Genomic DNA, 26,149 nt, shown 5'->3' with positions numbered 1-26,149 from the left:
GCCATTAACTCCACCCAGACACCCATAGCAAAAGATGTGGATTGGGGCAAGTACCCAGCCTTTCAGCACACTACACTGCATTCATGTCAGTTTCAGTCAGGGTGGTCTCATTCATTGTGTCACACACACAGAAACCAGACACCCACAATAGAGAATGTGAGTTGACTCCCAACACCATTCACACAGGTCCCACCTCTAGGATGTACCCACAACACACATCACCTGGGAAGGCTCCAGTCAGTCTGACAGGAGGCATTGCCAGAAGCATACATCGTATTTCCACCCAACAACCTGTCAGGCGGAAAGGGAACAATATGGACATATATGGTGTTTCCAGCCAACAGTCATTCAGGAGGAAGGGACAGAGTCAGGGCTTCCCAGGACTTTGGGAAACAAGGTAAAAGGCAATAGAAGGCGACTATGACAATCTTGCCTTCTCTCAGAAATCCATTGATTCCTATGGCAGGGCCTGGGTGACCCAAACATGGAGGACACTCAGAGCTACTGCCAAGTCAGCATGTAGCTGGTCTGTGGGCAACACACAGGTGCCCAGAAACACACAAGGGGTACACGAGTGTACCCCCACTCATGTGTGCCACAATGGATTCCCATGGGTGATGTTCACCAAACGATAAAAATGAAGAGCTGCACTGCCAGATGTCCAGGCTGGACATCAGTGGCAGAAAACAGAGAAACACACACAGAAGTGGTGGGATAAGGACTAGGAGGCTTTGTCCCTCCATAAGGCATTACCAGCATCACAGTCTTGCTTTGTTCTTAACTTCTAGGAACACTTACACCTTCATGTTGGCTTTGCCAACACTTGTTTTACCTACTTAAAACACACTTAATTCTCTATAAAGGGCTAATATTGTGACTTGTGGGTACTAGGCCCATCTCCTTTAGCAGGCAAGGACATTTAAAGTGATAGTGGCAGTCTTAACTGATTTGTAGTGGTTTATTACTACTTGCCTTTGTCTCTTTACTTGTGTTACTCAATTTTCAGTTTTCTAGTGTTCATACTACAATTTGATCTAACTGTCTAAAAAGTAAAGTGTTGGTGCTCATTAGCAAGTGCACCTTTCGGTGAATGTATATATATTTATAGTGTATGTTTATTAGCTTCAATTGCTTCTGATTTTCATAGAAAGATTTTGCAAGGCCTAAAAATATTGCTGTAATTTTTATCAATTCTGTCTAACTTTATTTATTTATTAAGTGTGCTCTGTTTGCTTAATTGAATCCTTCACCACCCCCACACGCTCCTAAGTCTAAGCTGTACTGCTCAGTCACACTACCTTGATAAAGTTTTGATAGATACTATTTTATTTTTCTGTTCATCAGAACTTAAAATCCATCTTAACAGTTACCCACTCTCTTACTTGCTATGTATGTTCATCTACCTTTTTCTAGCTGCTTTTAACTCGCACCATTGTTCACAAGCCTAGATCACCGCAGCAGCTTCTTTTTTATTGAAGTGCTTAAAACCAATTGAGTTTCCGGTGAGTGCTGCATAAATTAATAGACAATCTGAGATGTAGATCGGAATGTGACAAAAAGGGAGGCCTAACAAATAGGGAGGACAGCCTGATTGAAGGCACGGTACAAAAGGAGAGGCAAAATGGAGACAAGTACAGCAAACAGGGGTCGTAGAGGCGAATTGGAAAATACAAATAAAGGAGGCAGAGACTAACATGAATGGGCTGTAACAAGAGCAGCTAGCATAGTGGAGAAAGTGGGGGAAGGTGCTTACATCCCAGAAGTTCGACGGAGTGTTTCAACAGAAGTTGAAAGGAGTGTTTCAACAGCAGATCTCATGGTATTCAGGTTTGAGACATAGCTGCCTGTGTGTCGACCAGAAAGGCTTGAAAAATCTAATCATGGTAATTTGTACAAGAACATTTCCAGGGAGCTCAGATGCTCCTATATTAGTGTTGATAAAAATCAGTATATTTGCTGGGACAAGGATAGAGGCGTCAGAAAGTGTTTATACAGTCTGGTGGTGCTACAAACACAGAGAAGAACAAGTTACTTTCTTACCTGGTAACGTTCTTTCGATGGGATGGTCCGACGACGTATTCCATATCTATGACATGTAATCACCACAGCTGTGCTGCTTCGGAAACTTTTTTCGGCATCTGCGTCCTGCGTGGATGACGTCGATGCGCCGTCGTCGAGGACCTCCTCCGACGTCATCCGATGTGATAAGTAGGACGCACGACGCCCGTAGCCTCAGTTGTAGTTTTTTCCCCAGAACGTGTGACACTAGTCAACTGCCAGTCAGACACAAAGCCTTGCGGAACGTAAGCTGCAATCGCAAAAGAAATTCTGCAGCGGGGAAGGCAGGGCGGGAGCGATATGGAATACGTCGTCGGACCATCCCTTCGAAAGAACGTTACCAGGTAAGAAAGTAACTTGTTCTTCGAGGGGATTGGGTCCTCCGACGTATTCCATATCTATGACAGACTCCCAAAGCAGTACCAGAGCAAGGAGGAGGGAAAGAATTTAGAATCAAAATTTAGAATAGCCAATCAAATAGCAGAGCAAAGGACCGCCTTGCCAAAGGCCAGATCCTGTGCTCGGATGGAATCAAGGGAATAGTGACGTACAAATGTATGTACTGAAGCCCAGGTGGCTGCATCACAGATGTTGCGAATAGGAACACCCCTCTTCAGGGCAGAAGATGCAGCCATACCCCTGGTAGAATGGGCCCGCAAGCCAGCCGGTGGGTCCTTACCCGCCAAGCGGTAGCACTCCGAGATGGCCAAAATAATCCAGCGAGACAAAGTCTGTTTCGTCGCAGCTTTCCCTAAACGCTTTCCAGCGTAACCAATAAAGAGTTGATCGTCCACTCTGACCCGGGACATGCGTGAAACATAAAAGCTTAAAGCTCTCCTAGGATCAAGCCTATGGAGCCTCTTCTCTTCCTTACCAGGATGCGGAGGAGGATAGAATGCCGGAAGAACAACCTTCTGGGCCAAATGAAATTCCGTCACTACCTTCGGAAGAAAAGAAGGACGAACTCTAAGGACAACCCTGTCCTTGTGAAATACAGTGAAGGGTGGCTTAACTGAAAGTGCCTGTAACTCACTCACTCTGCGAGCGGAAGTAACCGCAACTAAAGACACAGTTTTCAGAGTTAACAGCCTCAAAGGGCAAGAATGTAAAGGCTCAAACGGAGCACCCATAAGAAACTTAAGAACAAGGTTTAAATCCCAACCGGGCACCAGGAAAGGTGACGGAGGGAACACATTAGTGAGCCCTTTCAGAAACTGTGAAATTAAAGGGATTTTAAAGTAAGAACACTCTTCAGACGAGTGCTTAAAGATGGACAGCGCCGCCAGGTAACCTTGAATGGTACCCACTTGCAAGCCCCTCTGGGCCAAAGAAAGTAAAAAGGACAGAACCATGGGGATGTCACATGCAAAAGGACCCACATTCTGAACTCGGCACCAGTCACAGGACTTACGCCAACGGCAACGGTACAGAGACTTTGTTGCTGGCCTTCGGGCCGAAAGCAACACCTCCATCACGTCTTCAGGGAGGTCCCAATCCATATACCTCAACCTTTCAGAAGCCAAGCGTGAAGGTTGAGGGATCTGACCTCTGGATGGAGAACCTGACCCCCCTCCCGTGGGAGCAGATCGTCTCGGTAGGGAAGACGACGCGGAGGGCAGATGGACAAGTCGAGAAGGTCCGGGTACCACGTCCTCTGAGCCCACGCCGGAGCAATGAGGATCATCCGGGAACCGAACTTCTGTAACCTGCGCGGTACTTGCGGGATGACGGGGACTGGAGGAAACGCGTACAGCAGCGGGAACGACCATTCCACCACGAACGCGTCTCCCAAGGCTCCTTTTGGAGGAAATTCCCGCGAGGTAGTGCATGGCCACTGTCTTCTCCGTCAGGATCAGGACACTCTTTCCTTGCACAGTCGGCAGAAAAGCCTTCAGGGCTAGCCTGACGGCCCTCAGCTCCAACAGATTGATATGGAGTCTGGACTCCGACGGAGACCAACGACCGCTGATTGTCAGCCCGTTGGCATGAGCTCCCCAACCCGTGAGGGATGCATCCGTCACGATCGTCACCTCCGGCCAGGGAAGCCAAAAAGGAGCCCCCTTCATCAAGTTGCCTTCGATGGCCCACCACAGAAGGTCCCGGGCGACCGAGGGCGGCACCTGAACCGGGTCCGACATCCTGCCGGAGGACTGCAACCATTGCGTCTTGAGCGCCCACTGCAAAGATCTCATCCGCAGGCGAGCCTCTGGCACCAGAAGAATGCAGGATGCTATGAGGCCGAGCAGCCTCAAGAACTCGAACGCTGGGAGCGTCTGGGCATGCTGAAACTTGTGCACCATCTGCTGAATGTGAAAAGCCCTCACCTGGGGAGGAAAACACTGCCCCAGTGAAGTTTCAAGCACTGCTCCGATGTACTGGAGCCGCTGTGTTGGCGTCAAATGGGTCTTCTTTAAATTGAGGGAGAAGCCCAGCCTGTGAAGGGAGTGGCAGGTGACGGACAGATGATCCAGGACTTGCTCGGGAGAGCTCCCCCTGATCAACCAATCGTCCAGGTAGGGGTAGACGTGAATCCCCCCTTGCCTGAGATGCGCTGCCACCACCACCATGAGCTTGGTGAAAACCCTTGGGGCGGAGGTCAATCCGAACGGCAGGACCCGAAACTGAAAGTGCGAGTCGCCAACCGCGAACCTCAGGTACTTCTTGTGCTTGGGATGGATCAGCACATGGAAGTAAGCATCCTTGAGGTCGAGTGATACCAACCAGTCCTGAAGCTGAAGGGCCTGGAGGACTTGAGAGAGAGTAACCATCTTGAACTTGTCCTTCCTGAGGAGTTTGTTCATACCGCGCAAGTCCATGATGGGTCTCAATCCCCCGTCTTTCTTCGAAATCAAAAAATAAGGGGAATACCATCCCATGTTCCCCTCCGCTACAGGCACCAGTTCTATGGCGCCTTTCTCCAGCAGGGCTTGAATTTCCTGCGCAATAGCGGATCCGGACTCTGCAAAGAGAGGTTGCCCGGTGGATTGTCGCGAGGCCTGTGCCGAAAGGGAAGACAGTAGCCGTGGGTTATGATCTCCAGAACTCACACATCTGAAGTAATGGCTTGCCACTCTACAAGATGCTGCGCCAGCCTTCCCCCAACCGGCGAACCATGGGACATGGCCTCATGACCGAGTGGGAGCGGCTGCGGCGTTACCTGAGGGCAAAGAGGCAACTGCCCGAGCAGCCTTGACACCACGGGTACCCTGTCGTCCACCTCTGGTACCCCTGCGTTGGCCTCTTTGACTGCCAGCTCCTCTCGCTTTACTGAAGGACGAGTAATAGCGAAAGGAACCACTCCTCCACTGCTGTCCCCTAGGACGAAAAGGTGGAGGTTGGCGAACTGCAGTGCCCAATGACTTTGCTGCAGCTTTCGAGGTCTGCAACCTCTCAAGGCTCTCGTCAGCCTTGCTGCCAAAAAGGTGTTCATCGTCAAAGGGCATGTTGAGGAGCCGGGACTGCACATCAGGAGCAAACCCCGACTTCCGCAACCACGCAAACCTGCGTATCACGGTGCTCGCCGCCATGGACCTACTGACGCATTCAGCTAAGTCCAAACCCGACTGAACGGACTCACACATGGCATCCTTACCATCCTGGACCATAGCAAGGAAACCATTCCGTTCGTCCCCTTCAGGAATATGTTCAGCCGCTAACGCAACACAGTTCCACAGAGTGTGTGTGAAACGAGACAAGGCACAAATGGAGTTGGCCGCCTGAAGCGCCATACCACCAGAAGAAAACACTTTCTTCGCCCAGCCATCAAAACGTTTGTCGTCCCTATCAGGAGGGATGGTAGGGTACGACGCCTGCTTTGCCGGGGCCGTGGCCGCCTGCACCACCAGACTCTCCGGAGTAGGGTGCCTGGTCAAGTAGCAGGGGTCGCTACTGGCTGGACGGTATTTTCGTGACAAGGATCTGCCCACCGCCTGGAGACTCTCCGGAGCAGTCCAAGCCGCCGCCACCCTTCTCTGTAAAGCCATATGGAACGGCAGTACCGGATCAGTTGGGGGACCAACATCAAGGATGTCCGTCAGATCATCCTGCACAAACTCCCCTGGGGGAGCAGACCATCCCAAGTACTCAGAAACCCTAGCCATAAGGCGCCGGTACGAGGAATCGGCATGAGAGCCAGGCTCAGGCCTACAAAACTCCACCTCCGGAGAGGTGTCCAGTCCACTGGCATCATGCAGTGACTGTCTCAAATCGTCAAACTGACTATGGCCCGAGACAATTTCATCTGGACCCTGACTAGGAACCAGGCCATCAGAATCCTCATCCGCCTCTGAAATATAGTCCAGGTGGCGAAAAGAAGGCACCCGAGAGTGCTTGCTCTTAACCAGAGCCTTCCTAGGGGGTTCTCCCGTGCCACGGGGTACCTCCGACACGAAAGGCGTCGATGGCGTCGAGCGAATCGGCGCCGGCGTCGAGAGAACCGGCATCGGTGCCGAGAGGATCGGCGTCAAGGAAATCGGCATCGACGTCAGATGCAGCGCCTCCAGCAACGGCGGCGTTGACACAGCCCTCGAAGCCGGAGCCCCAAGCGTGTCCCTCGACGACCTGAGCGTTGACGGCTTTGACGACTTCCTCGGAGCCGGAGCCTCGAGAAAGCCTGTCGACGCCCTCGACGCCTCAGACGTCGATGTCTTCCTCGAAGACCTCACAGGTGCATGCGGTCTCGAACGCGTCGAGGAGCGGGACCTGGAACGGGTATGTCGAGAACGAGTCTCCTTGTCCGAACGGGACCTCTCCCGTGACTCGTGCCGACCACTCTTGCGAGCGGTGTCTCTCGACCTCTCACGACCGACCCCACTCAGGGGCGCGGACGGCATAGTACCCTGCGACTCAAGAATCGCCAGCATTTTCTTCCCGAAGGAAGCCCATTCCTCCGGCGTCGCACGGCTGGTGGGGTAAGCGACGTGCCGGGCAGAGTCCTCTGAAGAGGACCTGGAAGACGACCGGTGTCGGCGCTTCCGAGAATGCCTCGAAGAGGCTGAGGAGTGGCAAGACCGACTCCTAGAAGGAGACCCACGAGACTTCGGACGATGACGCGGAGAGTCACCCCTCGAATCATCCGTCGAAAGCCCCGCAGACTTCGACTTCCTGGGCTTGGACACCCGACCTACCGACAACTTCTTCTTACGTTCGCGTAAGGCTTTGGACGTGAGCGACTGGCAGTCGACACAGTCATCCGTGTCGTGGGCCTCCCCGAGGCAGGCGTCGTGCGAGTCAGTCACCGACATCTCGGACCCACACTCCCCGCACTTCTTGAAACCCGGACGCGGGGTCGAAGACGAAGTAGAAGACATCTTCACACGAAGGATTTTCACAAAACGAACAGGTTCGAAGAACCGAGAAGAACAGAACTCTAAAGATTCGAGGCGTGGACCGAGAATCACGAAGCAACACGTTCGTGGAAAAAACGGAACTGAGGCTACGGGCGTCGTGCGTCCTACTTATCACAGCGGATGACGTCGGACGAGGTCCTCGACGACGGCGCATCGACGTCATCGACGCAGGACGCAGACGCCGAAAAAAGTTTCCGAAGCAGCACAGCTGTGGTGATTACATGTCATAGATATGGAATACGTCGGAGGACCCAATCCCCTCGAATGACTATTAAAAGCAGGAGTAATTTGTAAAGTCTTCATGTATGACCACCATAGAATGTTCATGTTTCCAGATCTTGGACCAAGATACTCAGAAAAGTCTGAATCTGAATCTGTACTTTCTGGGCAAAATACAGTGCCTGCATCACGGGGAACCTGAAGGAGTATGCAGGATTATTTGCAGTGTCCTAAACAAAATAAGCAGTCAGAAGGATGCCATACTCCGAAAGGACTTTCCAACCATTTAGGTTAAGAGAGGTTGCTCTGAAGGGATTTGGATACTGTGTGGCTCCAGAAGCATTCCACTATTTAAAATGACTCAGGAAATCATGTGGTATATAATACATTCTGGAATAGCATAACAGACACGTGAATGAGAATCCAGGCAGTAATTCACAATGGTTTTCACTAAGAATATATCATTCTAAGATATTATCATCTCATCCGTAGTTTATATCAGAACCATAACAATGCAAGTAATCCAGTCTGTATAGGTTCCGCATAGTACAGAAAACAGAAATCCTCATAAAGAAGAGTGGCCCTCTGTCTTGTAATGAACATTACTCTTTAATTTTACTTTAAAATCAATAATATATCTCTGACTGGTCACAAGGCAAAAAGGTGGATGCTTTCCTACATTGCCCCACCAATGTCTTTCAGCCCTGCCTTGGAAGAACTCATCAAGATCCGAACAAGCGGGTCAGTTCACATTCCCAATAGATCATTGGACTGATGTGACGTCAAGTCAAATGAAGGGGAGTAAAACATGGGTCCTCTTTTATATTATTACACAGTCTAACCAAGAAAATTAGGCTATACCCATGATTCACATAAATGTCCAGTAATAAGTGAAAAAATAGTTTTAAAAAAATTGATTTTAAAAAAGATCGATTTAGAAAGACTGCTCTGTGACCGTACAGAGAAGTCTTTCTAAATCGAAAGGTCAGCCCCTGCCACGCACGAAGTGTGTTCTGGCCGTTGAGATCCAGAGGAGGTGCTGCGGGAGTGTCAGGGTACTATGTGTGTGAGAGAGAAAACGAACGTGAACTGGTGGGGGGAAATTAAAGAGTGCGTTTGTGTATGTGTATGTGGTGTGAGTGTGGGAGAGCGGGGTAGCAGGGGGAAAGGGCAGTTGGGGGGTTGAAACGGCCCGAATAAAAATGTTTTTAAAAACTCAGCTATGTCCTATTTTGGCTTTTTGAAAGCTGCATGCATTCAACCAAAAAGAATCAGTCTTTCCTATGTGCAGCCTTCAAAAAGCAGAAAAATGACATAGATCCAAGTGTCCACATGTTTGTGCCAGAGAGCATCTTACTGAAATCTTCAATGGGCGGAAGGCAAAGAGGTCGAGGACATGATGAGCTTGCCATAGCTTATCGAATGACCGAGTTAAGCCCTTGTTGATGAATTTAGAGCCTGCATTATGAGTGATCGCAAAAGATAATTTTTTTTTTAACTATTGAGTAATTGCAAGTTGAGTGTGTATGTGAAATAGTCCACAAATCACCAGGTGGCGGTACCTCGACCCAGACAAAATACAGTTCAAGTGCACTCCTGAAAGATGTGTAGTATAATGCACACTTTAGCAAATAGTCTCTCTATGCCTCTACATTTGTGACAATGCTGAAAGGTTTTATTTGCAGAATCAAGAGTGAAATCTACTTTGTCATAAAATAGTCAGAATTCATCATAAATGTTACCTGTGCTCGATGTAGTCCTCTGTGCTTTCTGAAGCATGACAACTTATTTCTGGTTCTGGAACCTTTCTCATCCTGAGAGCTTTGCGAGGACCCTTCTTTTTGGTGCATCTTAAAGTGAGTTCTAAGTTGATGCCTTCGAGTGAAGCTTTTCTCACATTTTGTACAATTGAATGGTCGCTCTCCAGTATGAATTCTTCGCTGGTGGATAATTAAAGATGCATTGAGTTTAAAGCTTTGGCCACATTCATTACAGGTATATGGCAAGGCCCCACGCTGCTCAGTAACCTTCTCCCCTTCAGAGTTCTGGGAAGCATTTTGCCTCCCATGTAGCGTCTGGTGTTTCAGAAGTGCATAGCTGTGATGAAAGCTCTCCCCACAATCAGTACATGCATGCTTTCGCTCTCCTACATGGATTTTTTGGTGCATTACGAGACGCTTTTTTGCAATGAAGCTTTTGCCACATTCACACTTATACGGCCGCTCTCCTGTGTGGACCCTCTTGTGAATGGAGAGGTCACAGCTCCGGTTGTAGCATTTTCCACAGTCGATGCATACATACGGCTTCTCTCCTGTGTGTGACCTCTGATGTTCAACCCACTGTGAGCTCCACCGGAATCTTCTTCCACATTCATTGCAGGTAAATGGTTTCTCCCCAGTATGAATCCTCTCGTGCGCGATTAAATGAGACTTCCATCGGAAGGTCTTTCCACAACCACTACACGTAAGTGGTCCATTTCCAGCATGGAATCGACGAGGCTTAACAGAAACATTTCTGGGTGTATTTCTCCAACACTCAATTGATATCTGTGGTTTTAAATCTAATTTCCCATCTTTGGGGACTATGGCAGGCATACTGCCTTCATTATGTTCCTTTCCAGCCTGCTCTTGAGGGAGTCGTAATGATTTGCATTGCTCCAAGCTTTTTGTGTCCACATCAGAACTTTGTAGAATCTCCTTGGCCTCTCCCATGGGGATCTCCTCCGGCTCTTGCTTTATGGGATTCTCCATGGGATACTCCTCTTTCAAATCTCTGATCAGAGACTCTCCACCTGCTGGACAGGAAGGAGAATATAGAGATTATTATGTGTGCTGAAAATAGAGGGACATTCCACACCAGGCTGGCTTGACTAATTAAGTGACGATCAGGACATAGGTACTTCATTTGACCCCTCACAAGCCCATAGAGAGGCACGGTCGTGGTTGTATAAGGAATAAGTTACATACCTGTAACTCCGGTTCTCCAGCATTGGTATCTTTCATAGATCCACATGCTGTGAATATTCCCCGCTGTCATGCTGGAAATCCTCGGTAACAGAGTAGTTTAAACTTACACTTAAAAACGTTCCGTCACTTTTGTGCTCCATTACAGTCATTTTGGGTCATACTTCCCACAGCCAATAGGAACACCTCCCTTAACACCTCCCCTGTTGGTCATCTTCAGAAGCGCACGTGAGTGGCAGTAAGAGCTAACAGACGAGCCATGCATGGTAGGCAGGAGGGTCACATGTGAATCTATGTAAGATACAAATGCTGGAAAACCGGATTTACAGGTAAGTAACTTATTACTTCTCCAGTATTGGATCTTTCATAGATTCACATGCTGTGAATAGATTACAAAGCAGTACTACAACAATATATATGGGCGGAGGCAATCTCCCAGCATAACTTAACCACTGGAGACTGTTAGGCAGAAACCTGTGAAGTTCCCTCTGGGACCACTGCAAAAGATTTAAGACTACAGGTGTTTGGCAGTAAACCCACTTGGTAGCAGTCTGTACCACACAGATTCACTTGGTAGCTGTGGCTGAGCAGTCAGACTTCCCTCAAGAAGAGTTAGGCAGTATACAGAATATTCACAATAGGTCAAAAGAACATAGTAGAACAAGTAAACACTGACCAGGGCTTGGTGTAAAAGAGATATAATTATTTATTTAAAACCACATCTAGAAAAACACACAGGTACTAATAGTAAGCAATTCAAAAACACGGTCACTAAAAGATATACACTCCCTAAGCAGAATATTAGACAAGTCTTAAGTAAAGCCCCACTTATTTTCAGACAGCGGTGAGCGCTTAACGTAGATGGCACTCTAATAATTTGTTTTTAAAAGGGAGAGGAGAGCAGATCCCAACACTTTTTCACAAACAAAACAAGAGAGGAAGGCAAAGTAACACCGTGAGTTTAGAGTCAGAAGGCCGGATCCACTTTAAGAGGATCAAAAACGAAATGTGTCCAAGGTCACACGGTTGCAGTGCATAAAAGTCTTGTAACGGTTCAAAAAGGAGTTGGACCAAAGAAAGGGACCAGTTAGAAGGTCAAGGCGGCCAGCCCAGTCCAGAAGGTTAAGGGGTTATTATTACCTTGTAGCAATCTTTAGAAAGGGAGGCCTGGCGGACACAGTACCTTAAAGTGGTGAGAATACTCCAGCGGGGGCAGTTGTTCCTGGCAGCGGATGCAAGTCGGTGCTTTGTCCGGGGGAAGAGAGGATCTCGTCAGGGAGGAAGACAGGAGTCTGTTGCACTGCCAGGGAAGAAACCAGCTGCGGAGTTCTCAGTTAAAAAGGAACGGTCCTTTAGTTCGGTTGCCGGGGTCCTTGGCACGGGCAATTCGACCACAAGCCGGTCAGGGGAAGAAGCCTCTCCAGCCGGGAGATCTTCTCTGTCGTCGGGAAGTGGTGAGTCGGTTCCACAGGGCTCCACCGGTGGTGTCGTTGTGGTAGGTTGGCTCAGCTTCTCCCTCATCGGATTCTCAGGTCCTGTGGCGACTTCTGAAGTTCCAGTCCCCAAAGCCCTGCTTTTATGCAGCACACCCCCATTCACTCAGCCTAGCTGTCAATCAAACATGCTAAGTGGTGAGCCGGCCGGCTCACCACTTGGGCCAATCACACAAGAGTGCGACTTGAGTTACCAAGGTAACTCAGTCCAGGGTGCCTAAACCCCCTCCCACACCCCCTGTGGTACCCAGACAGAGTGGCACCACTCTTGGAGGCTTCTGTGGAGAAGCCCGCCAAAAAGTGGAACAAAGGGCTCGACTTGGGTTGGAGTCACAGAAGAGAACACAAACACCATTTTAGAATACAACCGGTGAATTAATATTAAATAAATAAACCGGCGATATGTTCGAGGCTATGAGAATTAAATAATTAAACTTGTAGCCTCAAACAATGGGAAAATCCCATAGGAATATATTTGCGGTCGAATATAAAAAGTAGTATCCACTGCCACCAGCCAAAACTCGATCAGGGGGGATGGAGACGTGCCCCCTCGACTAACAGACCCCGGGGCAATCGAATTACTCCGACCAGTACGTCCACAATATGATGGTTTGTACTGGTTTCTGTTAATAATTTGGGACTAGTAAAGCCAATGGTGACTTTACATGTCCTGGGAGACAGTAGTCAGTCCCAGGGTATGGAGTCTATGGTGGGGTGTCACTATGACACCCCGGTGTTACTGCACGGAGGGTGCTGTGTAACACACATAGAAAAAAACACGAGACCCTATGGAGTACCTTTAGCCCATAAAACACATTAGCAGTCAAAGGAACACCATAAATCATGTCCAAGAGTGGGAGAAAAAGAGTCTCACTCTTGGCAGGAGAAAAAAACAAACTCCAGAAATCCAGCAAAGCTGCTGGGGGACTCACTAGGTTAGGAAATTCAGCCTAAAGAGAGAATTCTCCCTAACAGAGACTTATTAACCTCATGCAAAAAGGTTCTTCAGAACCGACTGGCCAACTCTAGACTCTTCTGCAGAATCTCTGTCAACAAAGTAAAACCTGGTGAATGTATGCACCAATCTCGGGATTGCGGGATTCCGGAGAGGAAAGCAGTAGTTGCTGCAATTGCTCTAGTGAAGTGCGACTGGGGCCTGCCGCCAAGCGGCCTGCCGGCCTGTTGATGGCAGAATAAGATGCAGGCTGCAATCCATCTTGAAATGGAGGACTCCGAGAGAGCGTCTTAGGTCTAGAAGATCCAAATGAAACAAACAGTTGATCCATTGTACGGAATGACTTAGTACGTGTAACATAGTACTTGAGGTCACGCACTTCATCTAGCGTGTGCAGGGTGCGCTTCACTGGAGACGTCGGTGTGCCAAAGAATACGGGCAAAACCACCTGCTGATTGAGATGGAAAGAAGGTGGCACTTTTGGCATAAAGGTCGGGTTAGAACTTAGAATAGCCTTGTCTTCGTGAAACATCAAATAAGGTGGTTTTGAGGAAAACGCCTGGATTTCACCCACTCGCATGCCAATGTTATGGCCACCAAGAACGCTGTTTTCCAGGAAAGATGGTTAATGGATGCTTGGTGCATAGGCTAGAATGGCAGCCTCATGAGCCTTGAGAGAAGCACATTTAGCTCCTGTGCTGGCGCTGGGTGATGGACAGGTGGAAAAGACCAGAACAGCCCATGCAAGAACTCCTTCACCAGCCGGTGGGACCACAGGGATGGCAGCCCTGCGGAGCGGTTGCACCTGATGATCGCTGCCAAGTGCACCTTAATAGAAGAATGAGTGAAGCCAGACTGAGCCAGGGACAACAGAAAAGGGAACAGACCCCCCCGGCCGGATGGTCTGAGGTCACATGCGCCATACTTGAAAACGTTTCCACTTGCTCTTGTAGCACTTCAAGGTGAACAGAGCTCTTGTCCTGGCTAGGACCTCCTGGCAATCTTGCAGAAGGGACAGAGTGCCGAATTCTAAGAAAACAGGAGCCAGGCCATCAGATTGAGAGAGGCCGGGCTGTGGTGAAGCACCGCCGTCTGGTTCCTGGACCGGAGCGATTGGTGCGGGTGTAGTTTGAAAACCAAAACTGTCTCGGCCACACATCAGTTTGCACCAATACAGTCTGAGGGTGTGTAGGACTGGAGGCAGCAGAGGAATTGGGAGGAATGCATACAGAAACCTCCCTTCCCATGGAAACACAAAGGCGTCGCCCAAGCTCTCCGGATGGGGGAAGAAGCTGGAAAAGTTCTTGCAGCGACTGTTGTCGTAGGTGGCGAAAAAGTTGATCACTGGAGTGCCCTACGTCTGAAACAACAAGTGAAGCGGATCGCCATGCAGCTCCCACTAGTGGCAAGAACGCAACTCCCTGCTGAGGGAGTCTGCCAGAGTGTTCTGAATCCCTGGCAGATGAAGGGGAATGAGAAACATGTTGTGCTATAGAGCCCAATGGCCTCCTTGGAAAGCTTTGGGGACCTCGCTTGCGGACATAAAACATTGATGTTGTGTTGTCGGTGTGATTCCGAACCATCTTTCCTGTCAGCAGGGGAAGGAAAGACTTCAGGGCCCAGAAAATCACCTGTAGCGCCAACAGTTTGATGTGCTGGCTCTTTTCCTCCTCTGACCAAAGGCCTCTGGTGTGTTGGTCCTGACAGTGGGCGCTCCAGCCCTCTAGCGAAGCATCCATCGCGATGGTAGCCTGATGGTCCGGCAACCTGAAGGTTGCACCAGATGTTCCCTCACTGACCACAAGCTAAGGCTCCGCCTGAAAACCAGTGTCAGAGCAATGCGGTCATCCTAGGACCCTGAGGCTTGGATCAAGTGGGATCCAGGAATTCCTGCACCAGCCTCATGTGTAGCCGGCAGTTGGTGATCAACAGGATGCATGACGACAACATCCCCAGCAGGGATTTGTAGTTGCGGACAGATGTTACCTGGGCTCCGCTGAGACAGTGCACCTTTACCACAAGAGCCGATCCCTTTTCTTCCGCGGGTCTGGTGGTGCAGGTTTGGGTGTCGAGTCTAGCCCCAAGATAGAGTCCCTTTTGCGATGGAACTAGATACGACTTTGGGAAGTTGATAGAGAAACCCAGTTGTTGTAGACACTGGATGGTGGTTGCGGTGTTGGCTTCTGCCAGCGGAAAGGAGGAGGCTCTCACCAACTAGTCGTCTAGATACGAGTAGACGTGAATGCCCCTCTACCGCAGTTGCGCCACCACTGGCGCAAGGCATTTGGTATACAAAAAGAAAGTCCGATATTTAAATAGGTGTCACTAAACACTCTTCCCACATCAATCATAAAAATGATCATAGTACATAAAACATATACATTATGTTAAAACAACACAAGTAGAAACGCCATGGGTGAGTAATGTTGCAATTGTTTCTTTAGGATCACACACTGTGTGTACATATCACACTCTGATTCCTATACCTCACTACTTTTGGCCTATTTCCTGTTAGTGTAATACAAACAATTGGGTTGTATATGATTGTTTTATGAAATGTATTGAATCTTAATAATATTTTGCGATAATTGATTCCAATTGATGTGGGAAGAGTGTTTAGTGACACCTATTTAAATATCGGACTTTCTTTTTGTATATTAAACTATATGCTCACAGAGCAAGGAGTCTGTTCATCCCCACCTGTGACTCAGAACCGTTTTGAGAATAGAGCAAGGCATTTGGTAAACACCCGCGGAGCAGACCGCAGGCCGAATGGAAGGGCCCAGAATTGATAATGCACTCCTGCCACCATGAAGCGTAGGTAGCACCAATGTAAGCGCTGAATAGGGATGTGAAAATAGGCGTCCTTGAGGACGAGGCACGGCAAGAAGTCTCCTTGTTACAACTGGCACAGTACTTGTTGCAGTGCGACCATTCAGAACATTTGTGCCTTTAGGAACTAGTTGAGCACCCTTAGATCTAATATGGGCCCCCAACCCCCTGACTTGCTGTGCAGTGACTTTTTCCTTACCAGGAAGAAGCGGGAGTAGATTCCTAAACCCACTTCGCCCTTCAGAACCTTCGCCACTGCGTCCTTTACTTGTAGAGCTCACACTTCCTGTAGCAAGTGGGGTTGCAACCTTTTTGGTTTGTGTGCGGGAGGAATGTCTGGTGGATAGTCCACAAACTTCAGTGAATGGCCATTCTGGGGGAGGGATAGCACCCATTTGTCGGTTGTGATGTTTGACCATTCTTTGACAAACCTTGACAGTCGTCCTCTCACCGAGGTGCTGAAGCGGGAGGACCTGGCCCTGGGCTGGTCATGTCTGTTTGCCGGACTGGCCCCTAAATCGGGAGGAGCCACAGCGCTGCTGCGAACCCCTGCAGGACTGGGACATCTTTCTGTACTGCCCCCTGATGAGTACAGGGTCTTCTAAGAGGAAGAAGACAGTTGTGGAGTGGTTATCCCGCGAAGTCCAGTCATAATGCCCTTTCACCGAACAAAAGCACTGGGGCCTTTGCTGCAGCGTGCCCAAGGAGTGAGCAGTTTCCGTGTCCGTTTTGATGGACTGTAAGGTCTCACCCACCACCCTCCCAAAAAGGGCAGATCTGTCAAAGGGGATATCAACGACCCTGGACTGGACATCGGGTCAAGTCTGTGACCTTGAGCCAACCCTGCCTGCATAGAACCACTTTATTTCCAAGCTGGCGAAACAGAGAGACAGGCCATGGTGTTGATGATCAAGCAGATCCCTAACGTTTCATATAATTTGCCAATCTATGTCTTCGATCGAGGCCATGTGCTGCCGTACGAGCAATACCGCTGTCACTGCTGGTTCCTTGACCGTCTATGGTATTTGACAACCATCTTATAGCAGGGTGATGCTGGAGTTGTGCTGGCGCCTCATGCGTAGTTGCTTAGTTTCCAATGGGTGGGGAGGGTATTGGTGATTCGGGTAAGTAAGGGGTTGTCTGACTTAGTGAGTGTGGGAGAGGAACAAAGGGGGTTAGGTTTGTTGTTGCTTGGAGTGGTCCAATGGATGGATTATCTTAATTCGGGAAGAAACTAGCATGATCAAATACATAATGTGCACATCAGGAAACATGACATCTGGGGAGGGAGAGTACCCAATCCACTTCTGATTAAGTTTAAATTGTTTACAATCCACAGAACATACATGGGCAACGCAGTGGGGGTGTCATAGATACTATTCGTCTTACTCCTCATACTCCAGAGTTGTTGCCATCCTAATTCACAATTCCGTCAGATTCCGTTTACAAGAGGTCTTGAAGGATCGAGAGGGAAGGGAATTGATGGTGACTGGACTCCTGGAGAGCATTAGGATCACATTGATTAACACTTATGCCCCAAATGCTAATGTTCCTGTATTTTCAGATCGGGTGCTCATTAATCTACCCTCTCGTGGTGACTCTGCAATGATTTGGGGGGGTAGATTTGAATACAGTCCTGGACACCAGAATAGATAGGTCCAATACCAATCCTTTGAGATGAACCAAGGCAAGCCAAAAATTAGCAAATATATGCTTCATGTATAGGTTGATTGACATATGGAGGACACATCATGCTATGCAACAGGATATATATTTTATTCATGGGTACACAGCATGGCCTCATGGATAGTTTTCATATTAGTCTCAAGATCTACAACATCTTTACTGGGGGACTTTGAGATTGTCCTGAGAACCTTACTGGATCACTCTCCTGTTACCCCGAGTGGTCTACATCAGAAAGAACGCAAAGGAAAGTTACTTGGCGTTCTAAAGCGGATGCCCTCAAAGATGCAGTATTTCAACAAGAGATACGAAAGGAGATAATCCTCTTCTTTGCAAACAACGAAGACTCAGTAAAGTGGGAAAGCTTTAAATGTTATATTCGTGGAGTGTGCATAGCCAAAGAAGAAAGGATTATGAACCTGATAAGAAGGGAAGTGGAATCTAATGAATCCAGGATCAAAGAGCCGGAACTCACCTTCCAACTGAATAAAGACGTTCACATATTGGCGGATATTAGACAAGTACTGAATAGTTTCAAAAGTAACGCATTGAGGGAAGTTTAATATTTGAATAGGGCTCATCTTATACAACAATATGGGGATGCCCAAAACCTAGGGCACTGTTGACAAGGATGCTAGCATCAGAGGAGACCCCAACAGACAGATCTAATTAAAGAACATAATGGGGAGTTTAAACATGCAACAGCTGATATAGCGGAGGTGTTCTGAGTTTTCTATTACAATCTATAGGCTCTCAGGCCCAATGGCATATCAATGGAATTTTACAAGGCCTATGCGAATATCCTAGCCCTACATTTACTTCAGATGTATGCAGAGTCTATTGAACGGGGAATTCGTCGCCCCAAAACCTAGAGAAACGACTATTAACTTGCTGCATATGAAGGGGAAACCTTCAGACAATTCTGCATCATATCGTCTAATCTCCCTTATTAATGTTGATAAATAAGATATATGCCAAATTATTAGCTAACAGACTCTTATATCTAATGCAGGGCCCAGTTGGGTTTTGTTCCGGGTAGGAATACTACATACAGACTGCATAATGTTTCTGGATTCTTAATGTATTCAACCCCAAGGTTCAAGCAATATCAGTTCTTCTGGATACTTAAAAGGCATTAGATTCTGTCGAGTGGCCTTTTTTGTTTTCTACGCTGCGAGAACAGATTGGGTTTAAGATTTAGTAATTTTGTGGCGCTCCTGTAGAACTCCCCCACAGCCAAGATTGCAATGAATGGACAGCTATTGGAGGCTTTAATGATGGGGATGGGGAATAGACAAGGATACCCCCTCTCTGTTTGTTTGCTCTGGCTATGGAACCTCTGGTGGCTTTGCTTCATAAGCAGCACTTGCACAGGGGAATTTAACTGTATTCCCATAAACTGATCATTTCGCTATGTGCAGATGATGTAGTATTGTTCTTAAAGGACCCCCTCATAAACTTAAATCCGGTAATGAGGCAGGTGATTACTTTTTGGGAATTCCACAGGTTGAGAATTAATCACAGGAAATCAGTGGTATTCCCTGTAACGGAAAGTACTATGGCCTTCGTGGAGGACTTTGGGTTTCGGTGGGAATGCGATAATACTAGATACCTGGGAATTTAAGTCTCTCAAGACCCGAAGTATTATTCAAGGAAAACTATGGCAGAGCAGTAGATGCCCCCAAATATCAAGTGTAGAGATGTCGTGGTATTCCACTCTCGCTGTTGGGCTGAGTCACAGTTATGAAAATGGTTTTACTACCAAGATTCCTATATTTATTTCTGAACATTCCCACCTGGAGATCAGCAATCTTTTTCACACGACTATGGGTTGTTCTGCTACAATTCCCCTGGGCTGGGAAACAATCCTGAGTGACATTGTCTACATTTGTGCAATTGTATGCTAAGAGTGTTCTGGCTCTTATGGACTTCAAGAGACTAGTGGCCAGTCCAGGCTCACTATTTATCTTTCTGGTATGCAATGCAATTTCTTCGGCTGCATGTGAAAATTGAGAGGGTGTTAGCTGCCCCTGCTCTACAGAGGATGGTGAATATCTTTTCTTACACTTGTGCAGTTTGGTAAAAGACTGCAGATGAACTGGGTGTGGGAACTCTATACTTCCCTCTACTACCAGCCCGATATGTCTAAAGGTTGGAAATCACACAGGAGCAGGCGTATATACAACTACTAACCAAAATCTACATAGCTAGGAGATTACTTTATCAATAGGAAATTTCTGTCACATGGGAACTTTAAGAAAAAAGGTGGGACCCTATATTTATGTACTTTCGGATTATAAATGAGTTCAGGATGAGGTTTTCCACCTTTCCAGATCAGCCGGCCACTTTCCTGTTATTGCACGAGAGACGCCTGGTATTTCAGATGTACAATAGTTTACTGTCCGAGATGGGAAAAGAGTTTGGGAGTGAAGGTTCCAGATGAAGACTGGTCCTACATAATGAGTGAGACTAAGAGGGTTTCCTTGAATGCCATACACTTCAACTTCATGCATCAAACATATCACACTCTGGCTAAGCTACATAGGTATGAACCGGAGATGTCACAAGACTGCATGCAATGTAAAGCTAGATCTGTAGACTTTATGCACCGGGCATGGACATGTCTACTGATTGCCATTTTTTGGGGAGAGGTCTTTGAGAAGACAGACCTAATTTAAAAAAATCAAGTTGTAATGGAACCGATGGCTGCATCACTGGGACTGACGGTGGCTATCCCGAGGCATATGCACAGACTAGCAGGGCTTCCCCTGATGTTGGCTCGTAGGAGGGTGGCCACTGCGTGGTGGAAGGGTCCACTGCCCAAAATGACAGTGTGGTTAGAAGATGTTGCCTATTGTTATGATTTAGATGTGTTCATTTGCAATATGCCCCTACATGCTTGCCCCCCCCCGGATATATGGGGTCCTTATATGAAATATCTGTTGTCAATACCAAGTGTAGACTCTGATGGTATGCACTGACAAAACAAATACGAAAATGCTATAGTTGGTTGTAAATTGCTTATTAATGCAATCCTTTTCCCCCTATTACTACTGCTGTACTTTTGGGTGCTCTGAGGCTGTTTATTTTTTTATGTTTATGAAAAATCATTTAAAAAAAAGAAACAAAAAGAACCAAGATGAGCCATAAGAGGGGTTGGAGGGAGGGTCACATGTGAATCTATGAGAAATACCAATACTGGAGAAAAGGAGTTAAGGGAAAAAACATTTTCCTTCTACAGTATTGGATCTTTCATAGATTCACATGCTGTATGAATATAATACAAAGCAGTACCACATAACCATAACGGGCGGAAGGTCCTTGAAGAAACACTTACTGCAGGAGACACTCAGCGCACACAAACACGTTATGCCGCACCGTCTGGCCGACCTTGGACCCCTCCCTGGAATCCATGTTGACACAGTAGAACCTTGTAAAGGTGTGCACAGATTATCAGGTCGCAGCCCTGCATATGTCCAGCAAGGGGACTCTGGAGAGGAAAGCCATTGTGGCAGCAATGCGCCTTGCAGAACGCGCCCTGGGCTTTCCAGGAAGAGGCCTGACGCTTGCTGATGACAGAAAAAGATGCAGGAGGAAATCCACCTGGCGATTGAAGCTTTTGAAAGTGTGTTTCCCATGCCAGAAGGACTAAAAGTCACAAAAAGCGTAGAGGTCTTTCTGACGAACTTAGTGTGGGAAACATAATATTTTAAAACACGCACCACATCCAGAGAGTGAAGCGAGCATTCCGCAGGGGAGTACGGTGAACCAAAGAAAATAGGTAGCATCACCGGCTCATTGAGGTGAAATGCTGAAGGAACTTTTGTCACAAAGGAAGGATTAGTGCGCATCACCACCTTGGTCTTGTGGAACACCAAGTAGGGGGGCTTGAAGGAGAAAACTTGCCTACATGTCTAGTCGACGTGATGGCGACCAGGAACGCAGTTTTTGAAGAAGGGAATTTGAGCAAAGATTTATGTAGCAGCTCAAAAGGAGGTCTCATGAGCTTTTGTGAGGACGACGTTGAACTCCAAGGCCGGGACCGGTCATCTGAATGGAGGGAAGGAGCGGACAGGCGCTTGAGGAACTCCTTGATCAAACGATAGGACCATAAGAGCAGGCCCAGCAGAGGAGCCAGTATAGCACAAGATAGATGTCAGTTGAACTTTGATGGATGAATGTGCCAGGCCCGCCTTGGCCAGGGCTAGCAAATAGGGTAGAATGTCTTTAGGCAGCATGTTCAAAGGGTCAAGCCCTGCGTCTTGCACCAGCAGGAAATCCGCTTCATTTGCTTTTGTAGCAGGTCAGGGTGGAAGAAGCGTGGGCTCTAGCCAGAATATCCTTGCAGTCTCTTGCCAGTGGTATTTTGCCAAACTCTAGGAGTGTAGGAGCCAAACTGTCAGGGTCAGCGAGGCTGGGTCGTGGTTTAACACTGCGCCTTTGCTCCTGAAGAGAAGGTCACACAGAGGAGGCATCTTTATTGGCAGGGCTGAGTATAGGGCCAGAAGGTCGGAGTACCAAAACTGTCTTGGCCAAGTAGGGGTCACTAAGATCAGTTTGCACTTATACTGTCTGAAGACATTTAACCCCCGAGCGACCAGGGGAATAGGGAGGAAAGCATACAGGAACTTCCCCTTTCAGGGGTATGTGAAGGCATCTCCCAGGCTCTCCGGATGATGGAACCTGCTTGCAAAAGCCACGCACCGTTTGTTGGCATGGGTGGCTAAGAGATCGACTTCCGATTCCAAGATGGCCACTGCACATTGAAGCAGTGCATGCGGTCTACTCCGTTATGTAATCTACTTGATTTAGGTGCAGGATTGCCTGGAAGCTGCTGACCCCTGTGTAGTCACTGGCTGGATGGACACTGGGAACAGCGTATGCTGCTCCGACACCCGCAGCTGTGCCGTAGGCCGTAGCGAAAGCCTGAATTTTTTTGACACATCGGCGTCGCTTTCGAAGGTTGTGCCCTGGCTCTCTCTTCGGAGGACTCCCCCGGCTAGTTTGGCTCGGCACCAGGAAGACACTGGAGCATATGGAGCCGGTGGGGGATTTCCCGTGACGAGACGCTGTCTGTCAGATTGAAGGGGTAATTAGACTAGAGCAGTATTTAAGGCTTCAACCGTGGTTTGGAGCGGCTGGACTGCGTGTGCGTCCAAATCAGTCGACAGCCTCCCACCAGGAGCTGTAGAGCAGGACATCCTGCATTGCAAATAGGAGCTGCAAGTGTGTGGGACACACAACCCCAGCTGTTGCAGGTCACCGCATCTTGAGTCTGTAGAGGCTATATCTGAATCTCTTGGATAAGGTATAAACCCATGGACCAAGTTCGAATTCCCAACGGTTTGTTGTAAACATGCTATGGATATATACTGGCTTCTTAGTGGCCCATATTGAGCCATTACTTTGCTTTCAGGTATTTTTTAGCTCCTGTTTCAGAATTGCAGGAGATTTGTATAGGGTGTGGCTACAGATGCGCTTTTTGAAGGATATTTACTATATAAAAGGCAGAGGTACGAGACACCTGAGCAGCAAACCATATGATAAGCAGGGGTGATCCAACAAGGATAATAGCATTGAGGATCTGAGTGGTAACTGATTGAAGCTTGCCTTCGCTGCATAGCTGGATATGGGACTCAAGACCATTCCAGCATTCTGCATATGCAGAGAAGCACAAAGAGAAGTCCCCCGGTTGGGCGCGCTGCAGCTCTCTAGACTCGTTCTAATTCATTGCATAGACTCTGGGCTGTAGATGATACTGCAACTGCATTTATTGATCCATAGAAAGTTCCTCCGTTCACAAGCGGAGGAGCTATTCTTGGACGCATCCAAGCAAGACTTCACAAAAAGCTTTCAGGACTTCCAAGAGAAATTTCCGGAATCTTTTCAATCACAGTTTTCCACTTTCACTACAGAAATCAGGCAGTCACTCACAGACTTTAGTAAGGAAATTTCTACTTTGGGTGACCCTGTTGACAAAAATGAAAACACCATACAAGAATTGGTACAGGTCAGTAAAACAGATGTCGCAATTGAAGATCTGTCAAGAGTAGCACATAACCTTGAACTGCAATGCGAAGATTTGGAAACTAGATCTCATCATTCCAGTATCCGAATTTTGTAATCTTCCGGAAACAGTAACAGATCTGGAGCTCAAGGACGCTATCAGGCATATCTTTTTGGACTTAATATCATGGGATGATCCTAATACAGTTATGATTGACAGGGTACACTGTTTGGGCCAGAAGAGTTCGGAACCTGGTGCTTGACTGAGATGTTCTAGCTGCATGTGCATTACATCCACAGAAAGAACACATTCTCTTTGAGGCCAGAAACGTCAACCCCCATTACATATAATGGGTCAGAGATTCAACTGTACCAAGATCTATCACAAATCCCCCTTCAAAAACGCAGAGAAATACAATTGGTGGTGAAAACTCTGCAATCACGCGGAATCAAGTATAAATGGACTTTCCCGTTTGGTCTTGTTTTCACTGTGGATGGACGACAGCAAAGGATCTCCTCACGTGAAGCAGGTTTGGCTATACTCCAAATAAAAGAGGATACTCCTACAGGCCCTACAGAAAAAGGGACAGGTCGCTTTGCCACGCAGTATGTTCCTTGGGAATGCTTGTCCAGAGCCCAACAAGGGCGCAGAAATAGGGGAATACAAAGAAGATTGGATAGTCCGTCTAAGGGGTCCGATATCAAAGCCATCATCTCAGACTAGTAGCAAAACATAATGTGAAAGTGATGGTCAGAAAAGCGGCAATCCTAACAAACATTATCGGAGCAGGACATCTTGGATTCTATCGGTTCAGGTAACAGATGGGGGTTTTAGGATACTCCACACTTTACCCTGGGGGAAATGGTGACTCACAGCTGTTGATCTTTACCCCAGAATACACTAGGTTCTGTGGCTCACACCTGGGGACATCAAAGGGGTAAATAAAGTGGGAACATTTCCAGTTGGGGAGGGGAATATTAGTGGATGGGGGGAGGGTATGAGTGTGGGGGGGAACCGTGGGGCTTTATATTGACACTGAGTAATGTACAGGTTCAGTCTTAGTGTTCCTGTGGACTAGATGTCAATTGTGTACTTTTCAGAAGTCTAACAGTCAGTATTAGGGGTTTAAACACCCCAGTAAAGCAGATACATCTCGAGGCCTCCCTGGGGCGCCACCAACCGGATTTGGTGGCACTCAAGGAGACTCATACTCGTGTATTCGATAGGCATAAACTGCATTTAGTAGTAGTAAGAGTTTCCTTATTCTGCTCCTATTGGTTATTTTTCCAAAGGAATTCTGCGTGTCTTTTTTCGTTTCATGTAGCTTTATGGCTAGGAGTGAACTAGGAGTTCAAGTGAGCTTGTGGTTTCCCTTTGCATAGTTTTAGTGGTGCTATTGGATCCATGGCTTGGTTAAGTGTAGCGTTATAGAGATCGATTAACGCTACTGGGTCTGTGCTAAGATTAGCAATTTTAGTGATGGGATGGAGGAGTGGTATTACATTATTATTATGTTTCATTTGTTTCTTGTTTTGGCAGGAGGGGCCATTTGGAGGGGGCCTTTGGGTGGAGGAGTGAATTTGTAGGGTGTCTTGGATAGCAAAGGAGATCAGATGGTGATCCGTCCGTGTGCAGGGTTTGATAGAAGTTATAGAGATCGTGCAGTTAATGTCTGCAATCCAATATAGCGTGCAACCTTTAATATGAGTGGGCGTATTGATCCTGAGGGTAAGACCTGCCTCCAAGATAGTGTTGGCAAGGGTGGCGGCGTTGGCGTCATTATGGTCATTCAGGCCAAGGCTGAAGTCGTCAAGTATTATCATTTACAAACCAGGTTTAGTGTTTGTGTTAAGTAGTTAAGTTTAAATAAATAAAATAAAAATAGGGTACTTATGTCTTCCTCAAATGAAGAGATGGGGCCAGGCTGCCTATATATGAGGTGCATGGTGATGGTATGAAAGGCTGGTAGTGGTAGTTTTACTGACAGGAGTTAACCCGATGGGAACGGAAGATACTGTATGGTTCTCAATCCCAGATTAGATTTGGCGATGAAGGCAATGCCTCTGCCCCTGGAGGTTTCTCTATCTAATCTGAGGGTGGAGTAATTCTCAGGAATTACTAGAGAAAGGGAAGGTCCTGCTGCTGGGTGAAGGCAAGTCTCTGTAATGGCCAGGAAGTCTAACTGATTAACCATGATGAGATCAGAGATGTCAGTAGCGTGAGCTACCAAAGATCTGGCACTGATAAGAGCACCTATAATTATAGGCAGTTTATTGTCTTGACAGTCAGGGTGGTGTATTTGTAGAGGGGGAATCGATTGCTCAATGGGTTTTTCATTAAGATTAGGTTTGGCTTTCTTTTTGCCGGTCGTAGATGGGTTCGAAGTCTTACATATGGTAGAGGTAAGTGAAGGAGTTTTGTAAAACCTGTATCCCAGCCTATAATTTCTGAAACTGGTCAGGCAAAGTTGATTAGGCTTAGGTCTAGTGGCAAACTGTTGAATCCATTGTGATGGGGTCATTAGGCTAGATGGTGTAGTGGTTGTACAGTTGACTGGAGTTAATTTAACCTGGGTAGGGAATAAGGGTGGC

The 26,149-nt window shown here is 47.5% G+C and overlaps 1 protein-coding gene across 5 annotated transcripts in view; it reads right to left on the bottom strand.

Annotated features, from left to right (window-relative positions):
- LOC138528612 (uncharacterized) overlaps nt 1–26,149 on the bottom strand; it is a 1,266,637-nt gene that overhangs the window by 140,583 nt on the left and 1,099,905 nt on the right. For 4 of the 5 annotated variants that reach the window (XM_069640406.1, XM_069640404.1, XM_069640407.1 and 1 more), the window contains one exon: nt 9,368–10,419. In XM_069640406.1, the coding sequence (XP_069496507.1) occupies nt 9,368–10,419 (1,052 nt within the window). The remainder of the gene's footprint in view (nt 1–9,367; nt 10,420–26,149) is intronic. The other variant, XM_069640408.1, reaches the window with a different exon arrangement.

The sequence above is a fragment of the Ambystoma mexicanum genome, chromosome 7q (assembly GCF_040938575.1).
Source record: "Ambystoma mexicanum isolate Mex_15411 chromosome 7q, UKY_AmexF1_1, whole genome shotgun sequence".
Classification (NCBI taxonomy): Eukaryota; Metazoa; Chordata; class Amphibia; order Caudata; family Ambystomatidae; genus Ambystoma; species Ambystoma mexicanum.
Note: the sequence above shows the minus strand (reverse complement) of the source record. Positions and strands in the feature narration are given on the sequence as shown.